This window comes from Leuresthes tenuis, unplaced genomic scaffold, assembly GCF_036924035.1.
Source record: "Leuresthes tenuis unplaced genomic scaffold, fLeuTen1.0.hap1 SCAF_11, whole genome shotgun sequence".
NCBI classification, from domain to species: Eukaryota; Metazoa; Chordata; class Actinopteri; order Atheriniformes; family Atherinopsidae; genus Leuresthes; species Leuresthes tenuis.
The window spans coordinates 6,050,684-6,076,666 of record NW_027325365.1 but is presented as its reverse complement, the minus strand read 5'-3'; the positions used below and the strand labels follow the sequence as shown (position 1 = coordinate 6,076,666).

General features: G+C 39.8%; 2 protein-coding genes across 3 annotated transcripts in view; one reads left to right on the top strand and one right to left on the bottom strand.

The window, feature by feature from the left end:
* LOC140317719 (LIM and calponin homology domains-containing protein 1-like) overlaps window positions 1–10,916 on the bottom strand; it is a 76,730-nt gene extending 65,814 nt beyond the window's left edge. For both annotated transcript variants that reach the window (XM_072395208.1, XM_072395209.1), the window contains exon 1: window positions 10,614–10,916. In XM_072395208.1, coding sequence (XP_072251309.1) covers window positions 10,614–10,715 — 102 coding nt within the window. In that variant the 5' untranslated portion in view covers window positions 10,716–10,916. The remainder of the gene's footprint in view (window positions 1–10,613) is intronic.
* Window positions 10,917–13,280: 2,364 nt separating this feature from the next.
* On the top strand, window positions 13,281–16,488 carry LOC140317722 (transmembrane O-methyltransferase homolog). Its single transcript, XM_072395212.1, has 4 exons — window positions 13,281–13,428; window positions 14,216–14,485; window positions 15,703–15,899; window positions 15,988–16,488. The coding sequence occupies exons 2-4, from the start codon at window positions 14,230–14,232 to the stop codon at window positions 16,330–16,332; spliced, it is 798 nt and encodes a 265-aa protein (XP_072251313.1). The 5' UTR covers window positions 13,281–13,428; window positions 14,216–14,229; the 3' UTR covers window positions 16,333–16,488.
* Window positions 16,489–25,983: the final 9,495 nt, after the last annotated feature.

Genomic DNA, 25,983 nt, shown 5'->3' with positions numbered 1-25,983 from the left:
AACGCAGGTATGTGTGTGTATATATACTGGTGCCTGAATGAAATGGGGACTGGGGGGGTTTAGGAATGTTGGGGTGAGTGGGTAGAGAGTAACATGAGACAATGAAAGCCATCCCACTCAGTTCAAAATGCTTCCATTCATGGTGGCCACGAGTCGTCCGATTCCCAAAACAAACAAACTGTTTAAAGTTCTTCCTGAAACAACAGAAAATATATGTTTATGAAACAAGACTTGAAGTCAATCAAGATGCTGTCACTCATTCATTATTGATATTGTGCTGAAGAAGATGACTGAAAGCTAAACAATTTCAGGAACTGACAGTCAATCAAAATCTAAATAGAATAGAAAAATACTTAATTCATCCCCCAGTGGGGGAAATTCAAATTAGTCGAGTTGCTCAAAAAATAAATAAATAAATATTTACAATAATTGCATACTAGACAACAACAACAATAATAATCATTAATGATGTAATAAACAACTGAAAGGAGAGGAGACCAACATGAAAGTATCAAATCATGAATCAAAAACATACGAAGCTCAAAATTACAAAACTAATTAAAAAGTGTAAGACTTTTCTCCATTATTCTGCATTAGTGGAAGTTTTTTTTTATATATATAAAAAACTGATGGAAGCCCGATTACTCTCTCAACACCAGGGTCATCTCAATTAAATGTCACAGAAAGGTACTGGTAACTAGCAGCTCTGAAACTGATGGACCGACCCACACTGATAATCATTAAAGCCACAATATGGCAGAAAGAGTTCTCTGCTTTTTTGAACCCGACTCACATTATCACTACATGACTGTCAGTCAGGTTTCACTTTCTCCCTCGATAGTCAGAAAGAGTCCAGCTCCCTCGTGCCCCAACTCAGAAAACTAGGAAACCAACTCAGTCTGCATGACCCAATTAGAAACATCCCCTAGATGGTGGAGACGCATCAGTCACTCTCCTATCCATCAGTCGTATTTGTCTGCTACAAACAGCTTGAAATACAGCAGGTTATGCGATTCATGTTAGGTTAATCTGAGCTTTTTTCAAACCTGCAATTCTATAACTCAAACTACAACAGCAGGGGACTAAATGAGCTCCAGCAGATGTGGAACAAGGTCAGCACATCACATACTGAAATACATTCACTACAGTGACACCATTAGTGTTGCAGATATGCAAAGGTTTCAGGAACTTGAACCTGTGGCTTCTTAGTAAAGACAAGCAATCAAATAATTCCTAAATTAAATCAGAGGCATTCAAAGTCTCCTGCTTTGCCTGTGAATAAGGGCAATCAAAAGAGTGGCAGATTACATAGAAAGACGAGGTACAGCCTGCAATTACAGAAATCAGAAATCATTTCGCCAAATGTACAATGTACACAGGAATTTGACCAGGCAAAGATTAAAGAACATGCTTCTGAGCCCAGTCCCTCAAAAGGCTGCAAGCATGTCCAAGCAGCGGTGTCTGTACAGGGAGGATGACACGGACGGCTAATTTTCCCTGCATTTTCTACTTTCCGTGCTATTTTAGATAAACTTGATTGATGCAAAGGAGACGGGGCTGAAAAGGCTTGAGTATGTGTGTGTGTTTCATCTTAAGCTTTGATTTGTGGCTCAAAGAAAAGCAGAGCAATCAAAAGCTTAAAGGAATATTATTAAGAACAAACACCTCTCGTGGCTTTCATAAGAAAACAGCACAGTAAATTACGAGAATTGCACACACACACCCATAAATAACTTTGAGAGTGCCCTTAAGTAGCCTCGCTCTTCTTCTAAGCAAATATTTTAAACAGCCCTATCTTCATGAAAGAAACTGAAGCTAGAGCAAAGGCCTCATCATTACGACTTCGGTGTTTTATCCGTTTTTGTTGGGAGAACCTTTGCAGTGATGCTTAAAGCCATGCCTTTTTTTTTTTCAGCACTTAGAAATGTTATTCATAAGCACTCTAAACACAAGTATACTTTTAACACCAAATATACTGTCACCACCCATCAAAACCCATTTCTAAAAGGGAGGATTAGATTTAATTGTAAGGGTGCTAAGTAACAACTCTAGCTAACAGCTTCCCTGCAGAGAGTAGCTGTGCAGCCCAGGCCAACAGCAGATTGCCCTCCTTTACACTGGTCCTTTTTGTGTGTGTGTGTGTGTGTGTGTGTGTGTCGCACTGCAGGTTGAGTGCTAGGCAGCCTTGATCTCTTCTCCTTAAAAGCCATTTTTTCTCTTTCAACACAAGAACACACAGACATGACAGCTGAACATGATGAAATGCTCACCCTGTCACAGACCGACTTCAGACATAAGGCAAAACAGACGAGCAGAGGCACACACAACACCAGAAAGGCACAGGGACACCGACATTAAGCAGCTGATATATACTTTACTGTGTTCTAGGCAGCTGTTTTAGAATTTGATCGAGCAATTTTCTTTACTGCACATCTAATTCTGGGTTACTGTGGTCTGCTGCTTCTCCTGGCATGTATGTGGGGAAGCATGATGGAACACGCATCAGCCATTTCAGAGCCCTGTTGTCAGACAACAATGCTCTGTAAACCTGTTGAGCTTTGTCACATACTTTAAGTCTGGTTTAAGTAAATCTCATCAAATGTGAAAGCAATAAAGTTGAGTTTATGCTTTAATTTGGACTTTTTTAGTTTAAATTTACTCATTAACTTTTCACTTAATGAAAAAGATAAACTATGAAACCATTTAGTTTGCAGGACTGCTGCTGTCTGCATCACCAACCTGACAGGATAATGTTGCTTTCACCAAGACCAGTGACCTACTGAATTTGAATACATTTGGCTGTTAAATGAAGTCCCTGCAGATTTTGTCAGATAAGATTAAACTTCCTGGAGAATAAGCCGCAGCTATAGCCATTAAATATCACTTTGCTTTTATTGGATGTGAACAGCAACTAATACTACAGCTTTATCCAAAAGCTCCTTGAGACGAGGGGTATATTAGACCCCAGCAGCTGGAAGATCAAACATCCTCAACAGAATAGCTAACAAACTTAGCACAGAAGAAAACTGTTTACATTAGAAATATCACTTCTAATGACACTGGATCAAGATTACGTGAAAAAAGTGGAACGGGTGATAATAAGTGAATGATTGTTACTGAGGTAACAATCTAACACAATGCAAAAGCATGCAGAGCGACGAGGGCGGGGGCTAATCGTCCAGTTCCTCTAATCCACCACATGATCAACTCTCACCCCACATGTGCATGTATTCACAAAAACCATCTGTACACAGACCGGCAGGAATTTACACCCAGTTGCTCTTTTATTTAAATCATTTTTTACAAAGAGGATTGTATTATGTTTCTGTATTTTATTGACAAGCAGTCAAAACTCAGAGATGGCATGGTGTGGCCATAGATTTGTCCTTTAGTTCATTACCTAAAATCTAATTCAGAGCTTGAACATATAGCTGTGTTAACTAATTGAAACGCTGAAAAAGATCTCCATCAGGTTCTGAAAGCGTTTTCACCTCGGATCACCACACCGATGGATTTAAAGATGGAGCAATCAAGATGTGACAATGTAGACATTCAGCAGTTATGACCATTTCTTTCATAGATGAGGAGCCCACTGACAGCAAAGCTTTGAGATCAAAGTATAACATCTAAACAAACAACCTACAGTTTAGAGCCAGAAAAGGTGAGCAGGAAACAGGAATGGAGTCTTATTCAAAGGTATATTTCTTTCTGAACCATCACTCATTAGCTTTAAAAGATGCCGTACTCTACAGAATAAAATGGTCAACAACAAACACGGTTGGGTCCAAACCAAAGGAGTCGAGCAAATGTAATCATTCTAATCACCAATCATTTAACAAACTGTGAAACTTTGCTGTCATCTACAGAACATGAATATGTAATTCAACAGATTTTCAAATAAAATCAAGAGAAATCTTTTACCTGAGCTGAAAGTGCTTTTAAATCACAACCCTGTTTGCTTTATTTCAAATCGATTGTACTGGTGCACAAAGGAAAGTTAGGACAATTGTGTGACTGAACAAATATTCCTGTACCCGGTTCTCTGAGTGAATGACAGGATCGTCAATCACCACTTTCACTGTCGTCTTTTTCAGTAACGTCAACACACCACTGCAGATTTATATACTGGAAAATAAAGCCACAATTGTGACTAACAGTGCAGCTTGGAGCCCTGTATGGCACCATTATCAGTCAAAGCTCAGCTGATCAGAATATAAAATGGTAATTTTGTCATCAACGATGGCTTCTAAATGGGTAATATAAAGGTCTGACAGAATACTGAAGCCATTTCTGACCTTGCTTAACCCATTCAGACCCGAGGTGTCCGCTTAGCAATGGAGATCTATTACCCATATGTTGCATCTGGTATAAATGCTGGAATTAAGAAGGATTCCACGTTTCTTTTACCAGCACTCAAAATTATAGTCTAAAAGAACAATGTTTTGTCAGAAAAGTAAACGTTAACTTACAATGACCAACTTCCAACACAATTTTCTTTACACCGATTATACAGAAGACATGAATCCGGTTTGTTTGAAAGTGTGTTGTATAAAAATGAAAGCAAAACTAACCACAAACACACTGAGAACAGCTGTCAAAATGCTCAAAAATAGCCCATGTTTGACACAGATTCTCAATCTTAAATAATACACTAAGTGTGAACTCATAATCCAAGCTGTAAAGAAAGCACAAGGGTGTTATGGTAGGACATAGATTTCCAGCTCATCGGAGAATTAAACCAAGTGATGGAGGGGGCATCTTCAATGTAGCCCAAAGCCTTCTCTGACAGCCACTTCACCCTTCAATTACATTTTTCCAGGGCCTGCAGCCACAGCAGAACATCCAAAGTACTCCACAAAGAGCTCATTCCATACGAAAGAATGTCAGGAACCCCAAAGTGCATCTTGGAAAATGTCATGACTACAGACAGAATGATTACAGATCATTGTATAGCACTCACTTTCCAAAACAGCCCGGGGCCCCAGGCAGAAGATACTGATGTCATAATATACAAGAAGGCGGGATTCTAATGCTTAGGTAGGTTTACCCAATTTCCATCATCCAGTTCAGGTATGAAACGAATATCTGTAGAAACAGCTACACACGGAAAGAAAAAGTTGTGGCAGGGAAGGCTTGCATTGTCCCCTGCAGGATTTGTCTTTAAAATGGGATTAGGGGCATTTTTCACGAAACAACGCCATCGTTAAGCATCATGAAGATCAGATGACGGCTTCCTCCTGTGCATCAACAGTGTCTGCGTATCACACAACGAGCACTTCAACCCTGCACGTATTATACCTGTAGAGGTAAACTAGATTATGGCACATGACGACAGTACCTTCGGTGTGTCTTAAAAGAAGCCTAAAATGGTGCATGGATTTAATTTAAGGTGTCCTCTACCGTATAATATCAAAATCTTATCATATCCCTAAAGGAACACGTTTGTCTATGTTAACAAATACTCCAAAAGAACAGAGAAGCAGTTAAAGGTCCATGCATCATGTCAGACATCAACTTCACTTCCTTTTTTTTTTTTTCAAAACAAAATCTCAATCAAATAGGATCTAATCTTAAAAACACTTTCTGTAGATCCAGCATAGAAAGTAACCATTATTATTGTATTTCTCCTCGCTCACGATGCATCCCTGCCTTTGCTTCTGTATTTGTCAGCAACAAGGTGATCTGCAGATGGTTTACACTTTTACTGAAAGCAACAAGGCTTAAATAAAGCATCTTGCTTGACAAACTGTGGCTAAATTCTGTTGGACTATTGCCAGAACAGCCGTGCGAGAGCAAACACTCACTGAGCAGCAGCAGTCTGTAAGCTGCTCATGCCAGCTAACAAGCTCAGGTATTTTACATGTAAGCACACTTTGTAAGAACAAATTGTATTATTTTAGTCACCAATCTATCGGATAACAGAAAAAATGTCAGTAAGTATGGCTTTAATGGGGATTCAGCGGTAATTAAATATGAGAGAGGAGGAGAAAAATCAAATGGGTATCAATTGACACTAGTGGGTACAGGACTGTTGGTAAAATGCAAACACTTGGTGATCAATAGTTCTAGAAATCAATATTAGAACAGTAAATACCTAAAGCAAATGTGACATAGACCATATACTTCCATTCTAATCTGAAAATACCAGGTGTAATTACTTGGTCATATCGCCAGGTCCTGTTAGAAATACCAAAGTGTAAATAGATGAAATGTTCTTCCAACAGGGCATGATTGGTGTTTAAAATTCTTTGGCAACGATCATCTTTCCCACCCATTTGCTTGGCTTGGTTCACGCTGCGCTGACCGTTTAACGCTAAGTTTCCGCAGCAAAACACCAGCAGCCGTCACCTGGTCCAGTCCCCTAATATAATGTCAAAGAGCTACCTTGCAAGCATGTTTGTCCTCTTCTGCACTACTGTCAAGTGGACTTTGTACATTTCTCCTTTTGAACACTCTGTTTTATCATTTATGAAGCCCTTGCTAAACATTTTGTTTTATTCAGATACAACATAAAATATTTATTTAAAAAAAACAAGCTTGTCTCAGTGAAATCTAAGCTGAACAGACGCGCTAATAATACGGATCAGCTGATCTGTCTGCAGAGCGCAGTGATATCCCTGAAATGGTATCAGCCACTGACATGTCGATGAAATCCCATTTCCTTTTAGGGATGTCATAATGGAACTTTGTATTATCCACAAAACTCTAAACCTGCCATGACTTAGGTAGAGAAGGGACACTGAACAAGCTGACACAAGCTGGAAAACACAGCAAGCCAAGAAACATTATTTAGACTGAGAATATTGGATAACACAAATATAATGTGCTTACAGAGGTGCCACTGACTGTAGAAGGCATCTGAATGGCAGCATTTTTGCCAGTGATACGTTGTTGCAGATACAGACACAGCTATTATGACCATTTTTTCTTTCTTTTAGCTCAATTTAAAAGTTTGAGATGTACAAAACAGCACAAAACACAACACAGCTTAGTTGACAGTGGGCTGAATTAATTATTTAACCCCGTTTACTTTTTACACCAAGGAAATTCCACAATCAGCATGAAACAAGTTGATCTGGTCCTTCAGTTTGTTTAAAAATGTCAATATATCTTATTACACGCCCAGGCCTGAAGTGGGTTTACTTTTCTTGGCTGCTCTATGATTACATAGGCTAAACTTCTTTCCTTTTTTTGCTTTAAGTTATCAGTTGAGAGCTTTTCTTCTGGACACGTTGTCAATCATAACAAAGCGAGTGATGGAATTACACAGCTGCAACTTATTCTCCCTGTTATGCTTTCATACGAGTTTGCCAGAGGCAAAACAGTCCTCAACCACCTTGAAGAAGAAAACCAATTAATCAAACCACTAAAACGCTACTGAGAAAAGAAGACCTAGTCAGATAACATCATCAGGTCTCCGTTCAAGCAAACACCCTTTGGCGACATGAAATCAATCAACCTCACCAACTGAAGTTTCCCAACTCTCATCAAAGGGCCAGTCGGTCTCTCCTCTGAAGTTCAGAGAAGCTCAAACACCATCATTAGCAACGGTGTCACTGATGAGTAGTGAGAGGAAGTAGTGAATACTGGGCTTGAAGTTTTACCAAGACAGTTGTTGGATGCCATTTGGCTTCGGCTGGGCTAAGTTCCCACAGTCACACGTTTCAGAGGATCATTTAGTCATTCAAACTGGACAGTAACACATGATCTACCTTCAACAGTCATGTTTAATTTTTTTATTAAAACAGAGGCAAAAAAAATAAATAAATATCACTCAAATATTTCCATACACATTCACACAAATGCACTTGAGTATGGACGCCTTGTGGATCAGCTGTGATTGGTCAGCTGGGATTGGTCAGCTGGGATTGGTCAGCTGGGATTGGTCAGCTGGGATTGGTCAGCTGGGATTGGTCAGCTGGGATTGGTCAGCTGGGATTGCTCATGTTTTCCCTGATTCTTCCATTTGCTGCTAAGGCTATTCTTCAATCTACATAAAATCCAACTCTGCACTATAAATCAGTTTCCTCTCTGGGTGAAACTATGATGGGACCACCAGTACAGGCTGACAGAGAAGCATAAATCTGACTTTCAACTGCATTTTCACCGGCCTCTGTGTGGTTAACTGATGGACAGCAGATTTAAAATGATTCCCACCTGCCAAAACAAACCAAAATTAAGTGGAAGCGGACCTTTGTTACAGAAAAATAGGTCACCCTCATCATACATGTTGTGAACAGGCTTAAAAAACACTGGGATGTAATCAAGCGTGTCTCACTCAGAGAAGTCTTGCTCTATTTGAGGATTTAGTTACATAGCACACGGGCAGCCACTAATCCTTTAGGCAAAATTTTGACCGAAACACTAATACTTTGAATTAAGTATTTTAACAAAGAAGCAGGTCTCCGCAGACGCAGGTCTCCGCAGACGCAGGTCTCCGCAGACGCAGGTCTCCGCAGACGCACGCAGGTCTCCGCAGACGCAGGTCTCCGCAGACGCAGGCCTCCGCAGACGCAGGTCTCCGCAGACGCAGGCCTCCGCAGACGCAGGTCTCCGCAGACGCAGGTCTCCGCAGACGCAGGTCTCCGCAGACGCAGGCCTCCGCAGGCGCAGGTCTCCGCAGGCGCAGGTCTCCGCAGGCGCAGGTCTCCGCAGACGCAGGCCTCCGCAGACGCAGGCCTCCGCAGACGCACGCAGGTCTCCGCAGACGCACGCAGGTCTCCACAGACGCAGGTCTCCACAGACGCAGGTCTCCGCAGACGCGCGCAGGTCTCCGCAGACGCAGGTCTCCGCAGACGCGCGCAGGTCTCCGCAGACGCAGGTCTCCGCAGACGCAGGTCTCCGCAGACGCAGGTCTCCGCAGTTTCCTTTAATGCTTTGATTTTTCATCGACAGTAAATGGCGAACTCCAGTCTCATGTGCTGACAATGTATATGACAAGGCAGTCAAATATAAGCAGTCAAACACCGCCGACTGAAGCCTTGTGTTGATGTGTTTATTTAGGATTCAGTGACCCGTCTCTGGTTCCCTCAGGTGACTCAAGAACTGTTTACAGGTGTGGAGACAATGAAGTCAGTCCCCAAGGGGGAAGGGTGAGAGAAGAACAACACGGGGGCAGTGTTACTCACTTCCACCTTTCACTCTCACAAGTTCTAGCAGCTAATTTAGCCTGTAATGGTTCCTGACGCTCTTAAAGAGATTTTGTCTTTTTAAATGAAGCTAATGAAATGTGCAGGGGTGTTTCCCCACACAGACTTCTCTTGAACAGGCCACCCCAGCATATCAACAGCCACCAAAGTGTATTTAAGCGAACATTTTGGCCTTTTTAGTTTCATTTTTGCAGTCCATCCAAGAGAATAACACCATGTTCCACCTACTTTTCTAAGAGACTGAAGGCCACTCTGACCAGGACCTGCAGCAGGTGGAAAACTGGTACATGATGGCAACCGTCTACAGCTGCAGCCCCAGAAGGTGTTGGAGGGCCGTGGACGAAGGCCTCACTGGAGAGGCTGTTGAATGTATGGCTAAGTTATGAAATATTCAAAAACTTAACCCTGTCCTCCAGCCACCCCAACAAAAAATGTTTTCAAAGATGGTGCCATAAAAAATTAGATATTTTTTCTATTAACACCAGCATTTTTATGAGCTCCACTGTGCTTAGACACTCAGTTTCAGCAAAGTAACTCTATTTTCAGATTTGTTCATCTAACAATGAAATTAAGTGAAACAGCTGACCTACAAGCTATGACAAATGAAAGTTTTGTTGAAATACTGAATGATGATCAATGATTAGCCAACAACAAATCAGATAAGTGCTTGGGAGGCCCCTCAATCTTAACCAACAACCCTGCCACGTTAAATATCAAACTAGAGACAATATTTCAACAACTTCAGAAGCTTTAGAAACACATTTTAGGAGTCGTTATGCAAGCCTACAGAGATCTGACTTTATTCCACCAAGATGCTGAAGCTAATCTGTCAGTCATCAGTGTTCTGAAGGCCGACAAGCAGGATGACAAACTCGAATGCAACAGGGGTGTGTGCAAGGGCCGTGATTGAAATTCTCCCAGAACAAAACCTCGTTTGTGATTATTGTTCAGCGGGCTTGCAATGAGGCAAAAATCCATTCCACATGATGCATTCATTGTTTTCAGCCAAACATGCACAAGGCCCCACAGCAGCCACAGCGACTGTACAATGGGCCCCACCAGAAGCAGCTGAGACCCTACCACAACATTTAGGAGGGTCTGCTCAAAATATGTGCAACGTTCATTAACACTGCTGCGCTGCTGCGGTCAGACTCTGTCTTAACGTATCTGCTGTTTTACAGAGGACTGAAATGCCAACTATTTAAACATTTTCAGCCGTGAATACTGCATATAGCAACAGGCAAACAGTAAGTCGCGTGAAGAGCAGAAAACATGTTTTTGTCGTCTTTCAACAGGTGACGAAGCACTTCGATAAACTGTCATTAAAAAGAGAAAGCGGCTGCAGATAGGAACTGCACACCAGTAACTAAGGACGCACAATATCAACAAAACACCTGCGCAAAGGGAAGCATGTGCTGAGGAGGGGAAGCAGCGTTTGAGCCCTTTGAAGGCTCTGAGACTCACCTCTATCCATTTCTGCGCCTCCTGAAACGCGGAGTCTGCGGCCGACTCAGTCACAGGGTGATGCTGATGAGACTGTCCTATGTCTGCAACCGGACTTGCCATTGACGAAGAAGTATCTCTGCTTTTCAAGTATGAAAGCTTGCAGGAACGCGTGAAAGCAGCCAAGGGTGGAGTTATTCCACTAAAATCAGTCGTCAACTGCGTTTGTCAGACAATTTTCATCCGTCGGTTGTAGGTGTCGCAGCGCCGGAGAGGCGAACTAATCAACTGCTGCTCCCCAGTGTCGCTCCTGTTGGAGTCTGTGGACAGACAACCAGCGTCACTCACACACAGTTATCGCGAGAATTTCCGATAGTAGCCTTCAGAATAAAAGCTTTCATACTTGGGTCAATTCAAACGCAACAAATGATATTTGATTACGGTAAGTGACCCAACAGTGCCACCACTTTAAGGCTTACAGTCTCTCTGAAAAATAGCAAATTAGCTCAAGTTTTAGCTGGTAATCTGGCTTGAGTTTATTTGGTGACGATTACACCTTCAAAACTTAAATGGAGATTATGGCATTTTCAAACCTTTAAGATATATCAGAGGTTAAGCAACCAGAAAAAGCAAGAAAAAGATATACAAAGCAAGCGAGCGTTATCCATGTCTATATATATATATCGATGTCTATATATATATATATATATATATATATATATATATCTCGATGTCTATATATATAGATAGATATAGATATATATATCTCAAAGAGAGAGTGTGTAGTCCTATAAACCTGCAAACCGGCGACCGGAAATGACTTTTTTAGGTTGTTTTGGCGGGAGAAACCTTCTGTTGACCGGAAGTTAATTTTTTTAATTTCCCTATTTTGGTAGTACAAATCAACAGCATTACTTCTTTTGACAGTGTTACTGTGTTGTATCATTGACCAAATGAGCCACATTTCGTTTCCTATTCCATCTCGTGTATTTGAAACTGATAAATCACTTCCTGATGAGTAAGTCCTCCCCTTGTTCTTTTCTCACTGGATAAAAAGCATTGTGAAAATAGCTGTGGTTAGATTAGTACAATTGGCCTTACACAAAGTGACGCTTATCTAACGCCCGGTGGCGCTTGTATCGTGGCATTTTGGACGGCTGGAAAAGTAGGGGAATTAGGACCTTTTGCCTTTCCATTATAGTGAAACTTTTACTTTATGACCGTGTCAAAAGAAAGGTGACAGGCAATGAGTTTTATAAGTCTTCCTAATTGACACTTGGGTTCAATTTTAAGAGTTGAGCCTCTGTAGAATATGGGGATGTATTCAAACTGGGAAGCAAATGAGGCCAAACAACCAGTGACCGATTTAATATGAGCGTGGTTGATGGTGGAGATATGAGTGCAACAAAAGTTTCTGGTGCATGCTCTTATTTTGATGGTGGCACTCTTCCGGCAATAATCCGCTGTTGTTGTGTGACTTGATGCAGTTTGGGACTCGCACACCGCAGTATGCTCTGCTCCAATGGCCCAAAATACACAGAGCAGCGCCGCTCCAGCAGCAGCCAATGAGGGCAGCAGCACGCTGGGGATCTCACACGCACTTTCCCTGATATAGAGCAGGGGAGCTCAACTCACTAGTTTTTTTTCAAAGCAACTAATCTATACTAATATCTAATAATCTTTGCTTTTTTTTAAATCAGTAAATTCTGAAACTTTGCATTAAATAATACAAATTGATTCTGTAATGATTTCAGCTGAGAGTTTTGTTTTAAAAAATGTTTTTGCATAGAATGCAAAACGTGTGAACTGATCTCATCTATGTTCCCCTCCGACAATTAATTAAATAAATAAAAATAATGAAACATGAGACACTTAAGTCTCTATGGTTTCTGCCACTTGTTTAAAAAACTGCAGCAGTTTGTTGGAGTAAAAGGGAAAGGAGAATGCATCTCATCCTGTAAATCGTGTCTTCAATCTCAACTCTGTCAGAATTGAGAGTAAAGCCGTTTGAGCTGTGTCACATCAGTGTTTGCACTGGATGTGGTGAATGCTCACTATTGACACATACTAATACGAGCCAGCTTGTCCTTGGACGCTCAACTGTTTTGTAATCAGGTGCCTGTAACTTAGATTTGATATCTAAGCTCTTCTGTAATCACCATTAATGCCAGGAGAGCACAACCACGCCAGATGACTGAAAGCTGCCATCTCTATTCACGGACAGCTGTTTTGTGTTTGCATCTTATTTGTTTTTAACGTTTAGTGGTTTTAGTGACCAGTTTAGTCAGTAAAGTAGTCGGTTGGTTCCTTTAAAGGGACGGAATTATACTAAAAAGAGGCCACGCACGTAATTAGAACACATTTAACCTCTATACGCAGGAATAAAGGTTGCTGGTTTGTGAAACTGCATCGCATACTTTTCATGTCACTGATATAAAATTGGTTGCAGTGACGGATAATACCAGTCGAGACTTTTCAAGGCACTCATTTTTCCACTGGCTTGGTGATATTTTCTTGTATCTTTGCTGACCTCTTGTGGAAAAGTGCGTCAGTACAGAAAAGTAGGAGGAGGAGCTCCACAGGCGGTGTCTTCAGTTTAGCCATTCACCCCCACCAACTGTTTCTCTGGCTTCTATTTCCTGGATACCATAAACAATCGAGCATTCCCGCAAACTTTGTTCCCACAGAGAGCGTGAAGTGGAATGCTGCAGAGTGACTGTGAGGAGGCTGTGTGGCCTACAGTGTGCCGCTCTCCGTCTGGACCTCCAGTCACAGCGAGCCCTCCACCTGCGTTTGACAGGACGCGCTCTGAAACGCAACCTGGACAGTGTGCCAGGTATAGTGTCAAATCACTCTGTTCCTTTTGTCTTGCTAGTGTCATATTTGCTTTTTAAAACAAAATAAAGGCAAAACAAATCATAAAATAAGCCACAGTTATATCTGGAAAATATAAATGTATATATTGACATAATAAAATTGTACATTAGGGGACATATGTTCACTTAGCAGATGTGTTGATATTCAAAAGAAACACAGTCCGTTTCGTTGAAACATATTATTTTTTCAACTCATTGGGAATTTGTAACTTTTATAACATTTAGAGCTGATTAGCAAAGGAATGTGTATTTAACCATCAACTCAATAAATCTCAAAAACAAAAAAGTTTTCAATGACATATTTTAGAATTTGCAGGTTTTAACATAACAATATATTATTAATGGAAAACACTTCCTATAGTGTCTCAAAAGTTATGTATACAGATGTAATTGTAATATCTCATTGGCTCATACTAGAGAGAATCACCACATTGTGTATGCAGCGGGTTCTGGGCATTGTTGTTGGTGAATTGTTACCAATCATGTACTCCTTCATGCCCAATATCAGCTGTTTCTCTAAAAACACTGATGCTTGTGCATGCAAACATACGGCACATTTAACAGGGGACAAATGTAAGTTTATGGTGCAATTAATTTGTTGAAAATAAAATCCATTCTGTCTCTTTTCTTGTCAAAATAAATTCCAAATAATCAGACCTAGGTAACAGCAGCCATTATCAATCATCAGAACTGCTTTTGAATAGACTGAGTTAAATATCTGATTTACACAAACCATTTTATCCACAGATGCAGCTTTTCAAATGTGGATTATTGCTGTTTCTGTGTCACTACTTCCTGCCATCATTATGGTATCCAGCCGTTATCGTGTGAAAGTTGCCACTCTGTGCCATCGAGCTCTGGCCTGGGCATCGTGGATGATGCAAAGGAAAGTGTGTGTAAGGGGCACCCATGCCTTTGTGTTCTCACACTGCACCCATGGCAAAGCTGACAGCGTCCTGGAGACCTTCGATCTTTATGCTGAGACACACCAGTCGGACTGCATCGGTCCACAGATTGGTATGTAGCTAATGAAAGAAAAGTGAGGATACTCAAACAGAAAATGTTCAAATCAGTAGTTGGTGATGTGACCATCTGCTACTGTTAAAGCAGCACAGCCTCTCTTTGGTATACAGCAGATTTTTTAGGATACTTGCCAGGTGGGTCGTTCCAAGCAATGTAAAGAACTTGACAGTTTTTTCTGTAAATGTACACTGCCTCAGTGTCTCCTGCTTCCTTTAGTAACACCAGACTGACTCCATGTTGAGATCAGGGGAACAGCTAAATAGTAAAAAAAAAAAGAAGCCGTATTGTTATTATTATTTTCCTTTACCTTGTTGGAATGTGTCATGACGTTAAGGAGAGATGATAGGAGAGATTAAGAGACTCAAGAAAAAACAACCACACAAGAGTCCGACCACACTTACACTGAGCTGTAATGAGGGTAGTGAAACCACAGCCTTAGAAAAAAACCCAAAAAAAACTCATAAGGCACATACTCGAATACTTGTGGAAATGGTATGATTCAGTCTTTTAGATTTATTAAGTTTAAAAACAATAATTAAATCCTGATTTTGCTTTGTCTTTGTGGAGCACTGAGTGTAGAATGATAAGGTAAAAGCATTTTAAGATTATCTTCTGAAACACAGCACAATGAACCTTAGTAGGATCCCAGATCTTTTTGTCTGCACTATGTCCTCAACATCTGTCAGATAAATGTGAGGTAATCCAAGCAAAAGTCAAAATATGTTCCTTTTCTTTCAGTGCCACAAACCGAGAGCATTGCTTCTGCACTGCACCTTTAATTTATAAATGTGATACTGCAACATCCTGATCTTTAAGTCAGACTCAGTTTTTTCATTGAAGTCAATAATGCTGCACAAAGTTTTCTTTGACTTTCAGCAGTAAAAATGCAAAAGTAAATGTTTTTATGATCTGGCTTTAAGTCGCTGGAGTAAGATGTCTGCAACACCTGCATTCAACCCATTTTCTCTGATTGATATATATGCTCAACTTGAAATTAGTTTGATAAGTTATTCCAATGTAACTTAATTAGAGTTGATCTCCACTGACTTTTACTATAAGCTAGTCACTGATCAACATTGTGATCTTCATATTGGTTTAATTTTTCCACATCTACGGAATAGCAGTCTTTATTTATGATGCAGAATGTTTATTTCACCCTGCTGCTGTTAGCTTACAAATTCAACCACATCAGGTTTGTTATTTAAACTCAGGTGAGGTGTTGGATGAGCTTGTGAGGCGAGTCGGCCCCTTGCAGGTGCTGGAGTTGGGGATGCACTGTGGCTACAGCTCTGTCCGCCTGCTGCGTCTGCTGCCCCCTGCTGGCAGACTGATCACAGTGGAGCTGGACCCCCTCACAGCAGATCTGGGAGAGGAAATCATGCTGGTGGCTGGTTTCAAACACTCTCAGGTACATTTAAACGTTAGATATTGAAAACAGGGTGCCAAGTTAAAATAGACACCTGAATCTAAAATCTAACTTTTCTTCTCCTCTTCAGTTTCAGGTGCTGACTCGCAGCTCAGCTGAAGCTATTCCAATATTGCATTCATTTCTTGAGGTTGATGAAAGTACCAGAGAAGGTTTCAGTCTGGTACTAATGGACCATGATCCCCAACAGTACCTTCCCGACCTGCTGGCCCTGGAGAGAGAAGAGCTCCTCTGCTCCTCTGGCTGCTCTGTCCTGCTGATTAAGAGGAACCAAAGTGCTGATGATCTGAGACGAATCCTGGATCACCTCAAAACAAGAACAAATTGTTTCAGGATCAAGACAGAGCTTCAGTTTATGTTGGAGATATTTTACCAGAAGGAAAGTACAAGATTAGCTGATGACAGCAGAAACTAGATGAGATGTGTTTACTTAGTTTATTTAGTTATCACCCAATACTACCAATTGTATAAGCAATTAAACAAGTGAATACAATACAATATGTAAAACAGCAGTTGTGCAATAGTTTGTCTTAAAGTTCCAATAATCCAATGTTATTTAGTGGCAGAAAAAGAAGGGCTATGTATATTGTGTATTTATACTGTTTTATGCACATTGTAAAGTACTGTACGGAAGTCTTAATGCAGACTTTCTTGTAATCTTTGAAAATGATCTTAAGTAACAGTTCAGCCCTGGCACCTGACAATTTTCACAGCGATGTTATTTGCTTGTTAATCCACTTGACACTGATTTATGAATCAATCAAGCATAAGAAAGGCATCTAACTGAAGGGATGAACCTGTGTTGTGTCTGCACATAACAGACAACTTAATAAAGAAATATCTTTTAATCATATCTTTAGATACTTTGTTTCTAGCAGCCTGTCAAAAAGACAAAAGTCACAGGGCAGTGGCATCTGCAAAAAAGTATTTTTTTTTACCAACAAGGTCTATTAGCCTTTAATTTGCTGTATCTTGGCATGATGTACAGTGTGTCTGTAAAAATATTTGAAGAAACTGGATAAATAGAGGATAAAAAGAGATGCCAGCCTAAAAACAACTGTGCAGCAGATGAACAGTATCTAAAAGTGATGTCCTTAAGAACTAGGAAAAAGATCCAGCAAAGACCTGACAGGACCTGAGAGATGCATCTGGACCTTCAGCTGATCCATCTACTGTTGGCCCAAGCCTCATCAGAAATGGTCTCCATGGAAGGGTGGCTGTCAAGAAGCCATTCTTAAGGAAGGGAAACAGGGAGAAAAGGCTGAGCTGTGCCAAATGACACAAGAAGTGGACTGAAAATCAGTGGCAACAGGTCTTATGGAGGGATGAATCCTCCCCAGAGCCCGGACCTCAACATTATTGAAGCAGTGTGGGATCATCTGACAGAGAACGGAACAAAAGGCAGCCCACATCCAAAGAAGAGCTTTGGGATGTCCTTCGGGAGGCTCAAGACTTTTGCACAGTACTTTATGGCATCTGTGCATCTGTCATTTCCTGTAAATGAAAATCACAAGAACTGACTATACAAAAGATACACTATACTACTTCCTTTTGTTTTGAACATTAGAAAATTTGCAAGAACACTTTCACAATCACACTATCAGAAGAAGCGTTGCATGATGTAGAGCACAGAGGAACCACTTGATGGCACTCTCTGCTTTTAAATGGAGAGGCGGGTCGGACAAGGTAGACCTTTTAAGGGAAATGACTCTTATTTGAAAGAACTTCCACATTATTCTCACCCCTCAGGGAAGCCCATTTTTTCCTTCAAACTTGAATCTTAATCCAATTTGTGCTACAACAACTTTATTCATCTTGTTTAGACACAACCTCTCTCTTGTCCATTATTCGATTTCCTTGTATTTACTTGCAAACCCCAATGTCAGTGTTTACAACATAAAAAAATAAAACTTTAGGTGGAAAAAGTCATAAACCCACTTCACACTTGAGCTTTAAGAGACTCTCATGTATAATATTTAGTGTTCCATTGAGCATCCTAAATGAGAATAATCAGCTCTTTCTTGTGGGTAGACTTTTTTGACTTAATGGGACTGCTGAGGCTTCCAATACAGCTGGAGAGCTATTACATAGTTTAGAACTGAATTTAGTGCCCAGTTTGAATAGATAATATTTGTGCAAAAGCATTCTAATTAAATGCAATATATTCAAGAGCCTCATGGTGTGTTTACACCCCACAGTTACAGCATGATAAAAGTAGAAAAACTTAAAAAGCTTATTGGAGTTAAAAATGGCAACAGTGAGGTGGGAAAGCAGGAAATAAAGTGAGTCGTGAAAATGCTTTTAAACAAACATTTATACTTTACACAGGGAGGTGGTGACTAACTTGTAATTCCATCAGGTTAAACAGTTAGCTGTGAATGCCTTCACAGAGCAAAACAGGTAATTAGGTGTGCTTCATTAATAGTCTCATTCATTGATCAATATTTGCACAGCAGCTGATTAAGACTTTTAGGAGCAAAGCATATATTACCAGAAAAGTCTGATATAAATGAAAGTTTTTGTTCATGAAGCCAGAAGTACTGAACTACGTACACTACAAGGTTACATTTTAAATACTAAAGAACAATAGAGGGAACAGGTATTTGCTCTTCAAGCTGTGACACCACTTCTGTTGGAGAACATATTGTTTTCAGTTGGAAAACATCTGGTATGGTAACATAGCTAACCAAGTGTATTACAGGAAATTTGCTTCACAATCACAAAGTTTCAAATTCAGATCATTTAGAAAAAAGATGATCTCCAAACTGAGGAGGCAATCATCTGTATAGAAATGACTAAGTGTATTGAATGTCATCACTACTTTTTAAACCAGAAGCTGGGTACTTTGAAAATGATAACCTCCCATCTTTTTATCCATTGTAAGGAATTACAATTTGTTTTTCTAAATGAAAGGGCTCTTTGATTCTTTTGATGCAGTTATCTTGCTGTGGTGTTTGTTTCCTTTATGAATAAAATAAAGAAGTATCTGAATTCCTAAATAGAGGAAATAGAAGAAGACAGATCTCAAACAAAGTCATTCCTTTCACTAACGTTATTTTTAAAGTGCAAGGAAGCATCCATTTAAGAGTCACAAATTGCTGGACAAATGATCATAACTCGTTTGTGATAGCAGGCATTTAGAGACACCAGCAGCATTATAATCACATTAGCACCAAGAGTAATGATTGCTCATCAGCCTCCACCACTGCCTCAGTCCATAGTCTCCCAGGGTCCAACAAGGCAAGTGTTTGAGCTGCTCAGCTGTCACAGGAGATTTAACATTTCCTTACCCTCTTTTCAGAGTATCACTGTTGTAAACACTGCTGAACAACCAGATGTACTGTAAACACCATGCTATGTGACCACGTCAACTTTCGGCTTCTCTCCCAAGTTTTATAAAAATAAATAAATAAGAGGAAGAAAAAAATAAATTTTTAATGCTTTCAATTTTCTGGGCTCCTCCCTCACCAGGCTGTGAACCGCACTCTGTGTTATGGAGGCTGGAGAGTGGATGTAAACACAGCTTTCAATTATAAATCAAACCCTAAAAGAGCTATGCTCTGCTGCCCCCAGGCTCTCAACACAAAGGCCTAGCCTTTATACCAAAACACCCCACATTGCACTGCTGGGAACTTTTGGCCAGCAATTCATCGGGTTAAATTCAAAACTAAAACAGAAGCTTCTTCTTCTTTGACAACTGTGAATGTTATGCAGAGGATGTTGTGCTTATCTTTTGTTTGTTGTGGCTGCAGCTGTATGCAGTATGTGATCCTATACAGCACTTAAAGCAGTGTTGCAGCAGTGCTGGCAATTTCATTTGATTTCTTTGATTTCATGAGGATTAATGTCCCTACAAATGAGGTATTCTGTGCCTTAAATTGAATAAGTTCATGTAGAAGAGAGAAATGCAAATAATGGAAGTACATATATAAATATTGTTGCATCAATATACTGTGTACTTCTTCTTCTTTATTGCTTGACAACAGTGCACAACATTTCAAACAAACCACATGGTGGCTGCTGCTGCTCCTGAAGCATGAATTGGTTATGGTGAAATAAAGTTTGGGACATTTGATGGTTCGGGTTTAAAACACTTCCAATGAATTGAAAAATGAGCAGACTGTGAGATTCACCCAAAAGTGAACCCTGCTAAATCCTGCAGGTCAATGTAAACTTCAAATATCTCACTGAACATGTGCTAATTAGAAGCTGCAAGCACAACATGGACACATTAGGACCTTACAAAGTGGATGAAAGTGCTAGCTGTTTACACATACGTGGATACAGAGCAATTTGCCTTCATTTGAAATCCAGCTTTGCCATCTGGTAAATTCAATAAAGCATTATGCCCATGTTTTCTCTGACACCAGTCATTTGAAAGACAATCAGAGATGGGAAATAATGTGAAACAAACTCAACCTTTTCACAGAAACTCAACCAAAAAAGGTTTATTTTGTGAATATATTCAATGATTATAAACAGTGATTATACCAGACACAATAAGCATGTGTCCCGGTTATGGATGCATGGATTACACACACCAGCATGTCCGTTAGCGCCATTAACACTTTTTACAAATGCAAGTCATTATAAATTCAAGTCATGTTTAGTCTCAGTCAGTGAGGCAACAAAGCTTTGCCCTCAGAGCCTTGTTCATCAGCTGAAGTGGGCAGAGCAAAAGGAGAAAGAAGCCTCTTGATGGCCTCTCCAGAGACCAATGGACTTCTATATTTGGTACACTGTGATAGCCTGTGATCTAACCCTGCACACCACTGCAGCACAGGCGCAAACCACACCTCGAATGTCCCCTTCAGGGTTGTGTAATGATGCTGTGTTCACATATTTAACTTCTGTCACTTGAAAATCATTTTCCTATAAATCTTTTCACTGTTGAGGACACTTGTAGACTGTTTGATGTATACATTTGCAGTTTATAAAAAAGGTTTCAATTTTAGTACAGTTTTCCTGCAGGGATGAGCACCAATGATTTGTCAAGTAAAATTTAATGAACACTTTATTTCATATAACATATGTTGTTTAATGGACTCCCACATCCCACTTCCATTCATTCTCACTTTACTCAGTCTGTAATAATACATTTTTAAATGTCTCTGGTGTGCACCCATGCTTATAGATACATGTCAGCACTAACAATCTGAATTAAATTATAAAAATGATTTTCTGTTGGACGCATCTTAAAGAATTTACTTAGTACGCACTCTGGAAAAATAAAGGTTTGTGTAAGTTAGGATCTGTGTGACCTCTTACTTTAGTGACAGCTATTGAAAAATGGAAACACTCAAGTTCTCTCTTAATCTGTGAAGAGATTTGATAATGTGAAGAGACTCTACCACCCGTCTATGACCCAGACTTTAACCTACAAACGTACATCATGCACATATGCATCCACATGCACCCAACCTCCCTGTGGAGAGAGAGAAGATTGAAAGAAAATAGACTTCCCAGCATGTGGCGTCTTAAGAGGGCTGAAGCCTCTCACAATGTACTCTCCCTGCTCCAGGTCTCCCTGCTGCAGACCTCCTACGCTGGAGATTTTTATTCTCAAAGAGAAGCAAGACATGCTGTCTCATCCATGTCTCGCTGCCATCATTTCTACAGTCCATAGAGATATGCACTAAAATAGGTCTTCACTAGAGATACAAAAATATTGCATGATGCTGTCAACGGCTTATATAGCTTGTTTGGTCAGGGTAGTGTGTATTATGATACTTTCCAATAAGTACAAATATAAATCCACATTTTGTATGCTTCTACTTTCTTATAACACTTGTTCCAAAATGATCATTGCAATGGTAAAAAAATGTACATTAAGATTGTAAAATGTTTATATTTTTAGGTTGGTTTCAATTCAGTACTTAGCAGAAACCCAGCAGTATCTATTTTCCCATTAGAAACGTTCAACGGGAATGCCCTCAAAGTTGGATTTTCACACTAGCCGCAACTCAAAATTCAACTTGGCCGCTGGGTGCATAAACTGGGATGATAACTGCAGCAATAAACTGTTTATATCTCATTAAATGAGTTTCACGCATAATTTTGGCAAACCTCCATGAGTGAACATGTTGCTACAGAACACAACGTGATGCACTGCACGGTTTGCATTGATAATAAGGGCTAACCTGGTCAGAGAGCAAATCCAACTTGTTTTCCAACGTGTAACACAACATTAAAATCAAGTTGCAACATGCCTTTTTTTGGGTTGTTTTTTGGACATGTCGCAAAAGGAGATTTCACATGCAGTTGTTAACAGGACTGATAAAAGTTGCAAATTTAGTAAACATCAAGGAAACTTCTGGGTGATTATATCTGATGGAACGACCCAATGTGTGTGTGTGTGTCTTTTTTGAGGACTGTCTCAGAGAATCACTTCTTTAGTGGACTGAAAATGACTGAAGACTGGCCAGCTGCCTCAGCTTTGGTGAGCAAATTAAGCATACTCGATTGATTCATTCAATCGAGTTGTCACGAGTCCTTTCAGCTATATGACAAAGGTTTGAGCTCTTTGTCTGAAGTAAGAATACTGCTAATGTAAAGGATGAAAAAAGTCTGATGATCTGTCTTTGTATTCATGTTGGAGTTAGTTTATACTTTTAAAGCAAAGAACATAAAGAATATAATGAAACCATACTTATAACCAGGACAAGAAACAAGGTTTTGCGAAGCTACAATTTGGTGTGACCAGACTCATGCTGGAAAAGAGAAAAAGAAATTAGACAGAAAAGAAAACTAAGTGATAGAGAAGTAGAGGGAATGCTCTTGCTGTAGAAACATGTCCACTTAGTTCATTAAACTTGCACGGACAGGACATCTTATTATCATTGACCTTTGTATTATTCAACCAGAAATAGATTGTCTATACACAGTGCGTGATAGAGGGTTTGTGTGCCACTGCCAGTACATGTAGCCCAGTGTTCATTCGTTTGTTCAGTATGGATTGAACTCAAATGTTTTATTAATGGATCAGTTTTGTTTCGGCATCATCAGCCCTTTACAGCTCACTGAAAGTGTATTGATTTCAACACAAAATAGTGTGCTGGTGAAATGGGAGTTTATTGATCTATACAGTAAATTGCCAAGAAAATGAGATGAATAGCCACTAAAAAGTTTTCACAGGGGAAATGATTGTTTGCACAAAATGTACTGTGCACTCTTCAGTAATTAATAGTTGACAGAATGTAAACACTTGAGGTAAAATTATGGCTCTAATGTAGTTATCAATAAGAATTTGATGCAAATATTAATAATTGGTGATGCAATTAATAATAAATAAGAACAACTATTGGTAAAAAGTTGAATTGTCTCGAAAATATATGTACTACATGAGTCTACTGTGAGTCTATAGTTATTGGTCCTGGTGTCAAATATCAAATATAACGATGGCCGGTACCCATGCCAAAGCACGCCTTGTGGATTTCTCAGAGACTCTATTGACTTTGACAAAAAGGCAATGTTTAAAGCCAAGGAAATAGCCATTCCCAAATCCTCCCCTTGACCACGCCTTGTTATTTTGTATTCTGTCAATTGTGTATGAGAGCAAGTTAAAGTGGTTATCTAGCCATCCAAATGCCTCTGACACCCGTGTTAAAGGGTTGGGTGATTGCTATAGCCCAATCCTGAAATCTAAAGATCAAGTTTACCCTTGCAAAATGGAAGGATAGAGCCAAGGTGGGGGGAAATTGAGGATGGATGTCAAAAAGTTTAAAATCAAAATGCTGAACTATTCCATATTAATTCATTCTACATCTAAACATTTTTTAAACAAGTTCTCAAACAGCTGAGTAGCTGTCATGCTAGGTAAATACCTTCGTACTTCGCAGGTCGTATGTCAAAATTGTAAATCTGTGCTATGTGGTGACTTTCCAGATTTGGTGCATGGGCCACTCTGCATCTTAAGTTTGCCAGAGCTGAAGTGAGGAGCAATCACAAAAAATGAGATGAAGCGCCCTACAGGAACAAGCAATAAGATGGAAGCAAAACAAGCTGAAGTTTCTAATGCTACAGATGAAAAATAAAAATAAATCTGGGAGTAGTTAAAAAATCTTGATCATCCCTCTGATCATCTTTTCCTAAAATGTGCTCCTTGACCTCATTGGACAACATTGTGGTACAACAAGATGGTAGGAGAATTTAATGAGGACTTAGGAAAAGATGACCAAACAATAGAATAATCAGACCACACATACACTCAGGTTTGATGTGGGTCTGCAGCAGTAAAACCGTTCAATAGATATTCTTCTCAAAGTGCTTTAGATTATTTGTCTACTGCAGTCTTATCAAGTTGTTACATATGTGAGATAGGCTCATAACAGCATAATAAAGGGAAAAAGAAAAAAAACATACATTGCTGTCACAGGTTTCTCACACTCACCCCTCCTGTCATATCTATCCACACAATCTACAGTTAAGATGACTGGATAGAAATAATCAAGTGCTGATTTGAATGTTGAGACCGCAAAGAACTGTGGGATGGAAACATGTATTTTCTTTCATGAAGGATGGTCCAGTGTTCCCTTTGCTAAAGGAATAAAGGTAGCTCAGTTAGGAACTCATACACGCCTGAAGTTGTTATACTTCATACACAAATTCCACTGTCTCACACTGTCTGAGGGGAGGACAAAAGCACTACTTGTGATGGCTCTTTATATTGAATAAAATCTGTGTTTATAACTAGAATTGGTTATCAGTAAACCTCACATGAAAGAAAGCATGATCACACCCCTAATGCTACGAATGGTTATACTTTTGCATGAAGGCAAAATTGGCATATTAGCACCACACAGAAAATACAGGCAAGGGTGGTGGGAATTACTTTCTGTCTGTAGGTATTAAAAGAAAAAAAAATTTTGCTGAGAAAGTTTATTTCAAATCACAAATACCTTCATCATGGTGGTAACCAAAATATAAGGATAACCAAAGTTAACTGCTTTTATATACTGGAGAAAAAAATGCAGAATTCCATCCACATTGTTGTTATTGATATATTTCAGTCTGTACCAAATAAATGCATTGATGGAAAGATTGTAATTATAGCCATACTTTAGGAATTTGTGCATTACTCTTTTTATCAGTCACAGTAACTGTTGAGTTTTAGCAGTGAAACCAGAGTGAGCAGTTATCAAATAATGGGACTGTTGATTTGTCTGAATGTGGCAAAGAAAATACCCACAAATAAAGCCACAGATGTTCCATCCTGCCCCCAAAAGAATGGGCTATAACGACTTTCTTTCAAAATGGAGAGTCATTTCAACAAACTGCCATCGGTGGAGCAGAAACGGCTATGGAGCCGCTGACTTTATTTCCCATGGGTCTATTACTGTTGAAGCAGCCATATATATATTAAGCCTTGAAGCAGAAAAAAGCACCATGTGATCAAGACAGTTTTCACAAGAGCTGGTAGAGTTACAGCATAATATGAAATTTAAATCGTATTATTTTTTCATTTCTGATCAGCGCACTGGAATTGAGGCAATCACTGTAAATCCCTGCTGACATGAACTCACTTCCAGGCCTGGATTTTTTCACCCTGTCCATACCTTTCGCTGTGGTGTAGTTTCTGCCCAGATTGCCCCATACTCACCTGCTAATGGCTGCTGTGAATGTCCAAACTGATGCATCACCAGGTCTCTTGCATTTTATTTGAGAACAAGTGTTCCTTTACTCCCTTGTGTAGAACCTCACTTGAGAGGCCCACATCAGAGAAAGAGGCAATGTTTATTTTTGTTCAAATGCACTTTTCATTAGGACACAGAATAGGTTTGGGTCAGAGCCGTAGCACAGATGATCAAATCTCAAACAATGGAGCTGCTGGCTCTGCTCCAGGTCTTTGTTTACTGATATGAGTCCAGGTGAGCAGACATGCGTGTGCTTATTCTTGTCTGGATTTGAGTCTGGCTGTGAGTCTAAATCATCTTATGCCTTATTGTAAGTGTGTTCCTGAGAAATTTGACCAACATTTATGAAATGAAGATTGTTTATTAACTTTTTATCTATCCATTCATTTAAAAAAAAAAAAGCCCAATCAAGTAAAACTGCAACTTGTCAGGTG

What these genes read in the sequence shown, in the direction of transcription:
- LOC140317722 (XM_072395212.1), top strand. Translation starts at nt 14,230, where the DNA reads ATGTGGATTATTGCTGTTTCTGTGTCACTACTTCCTGCCATCATTATG. An exon ending in CTGCATCGGTCCACAGATTG is followed by an intron (nt 14,486 to 15,702) that starts GTATGTAGCTAA and finishes ATTTAAACTCAG; the next exon opens with GTGAGGTGTTGGATGAGCTT. An exon ending in CTGGTTTCAAACACTCTCAG is followed by an intron (nt 15,900 to 15,987) that starts GTACATTTAAAC and finishes TCTCCTCTTCAG; the next exon opens with TTTCAGGTGCTGACTCGCAG.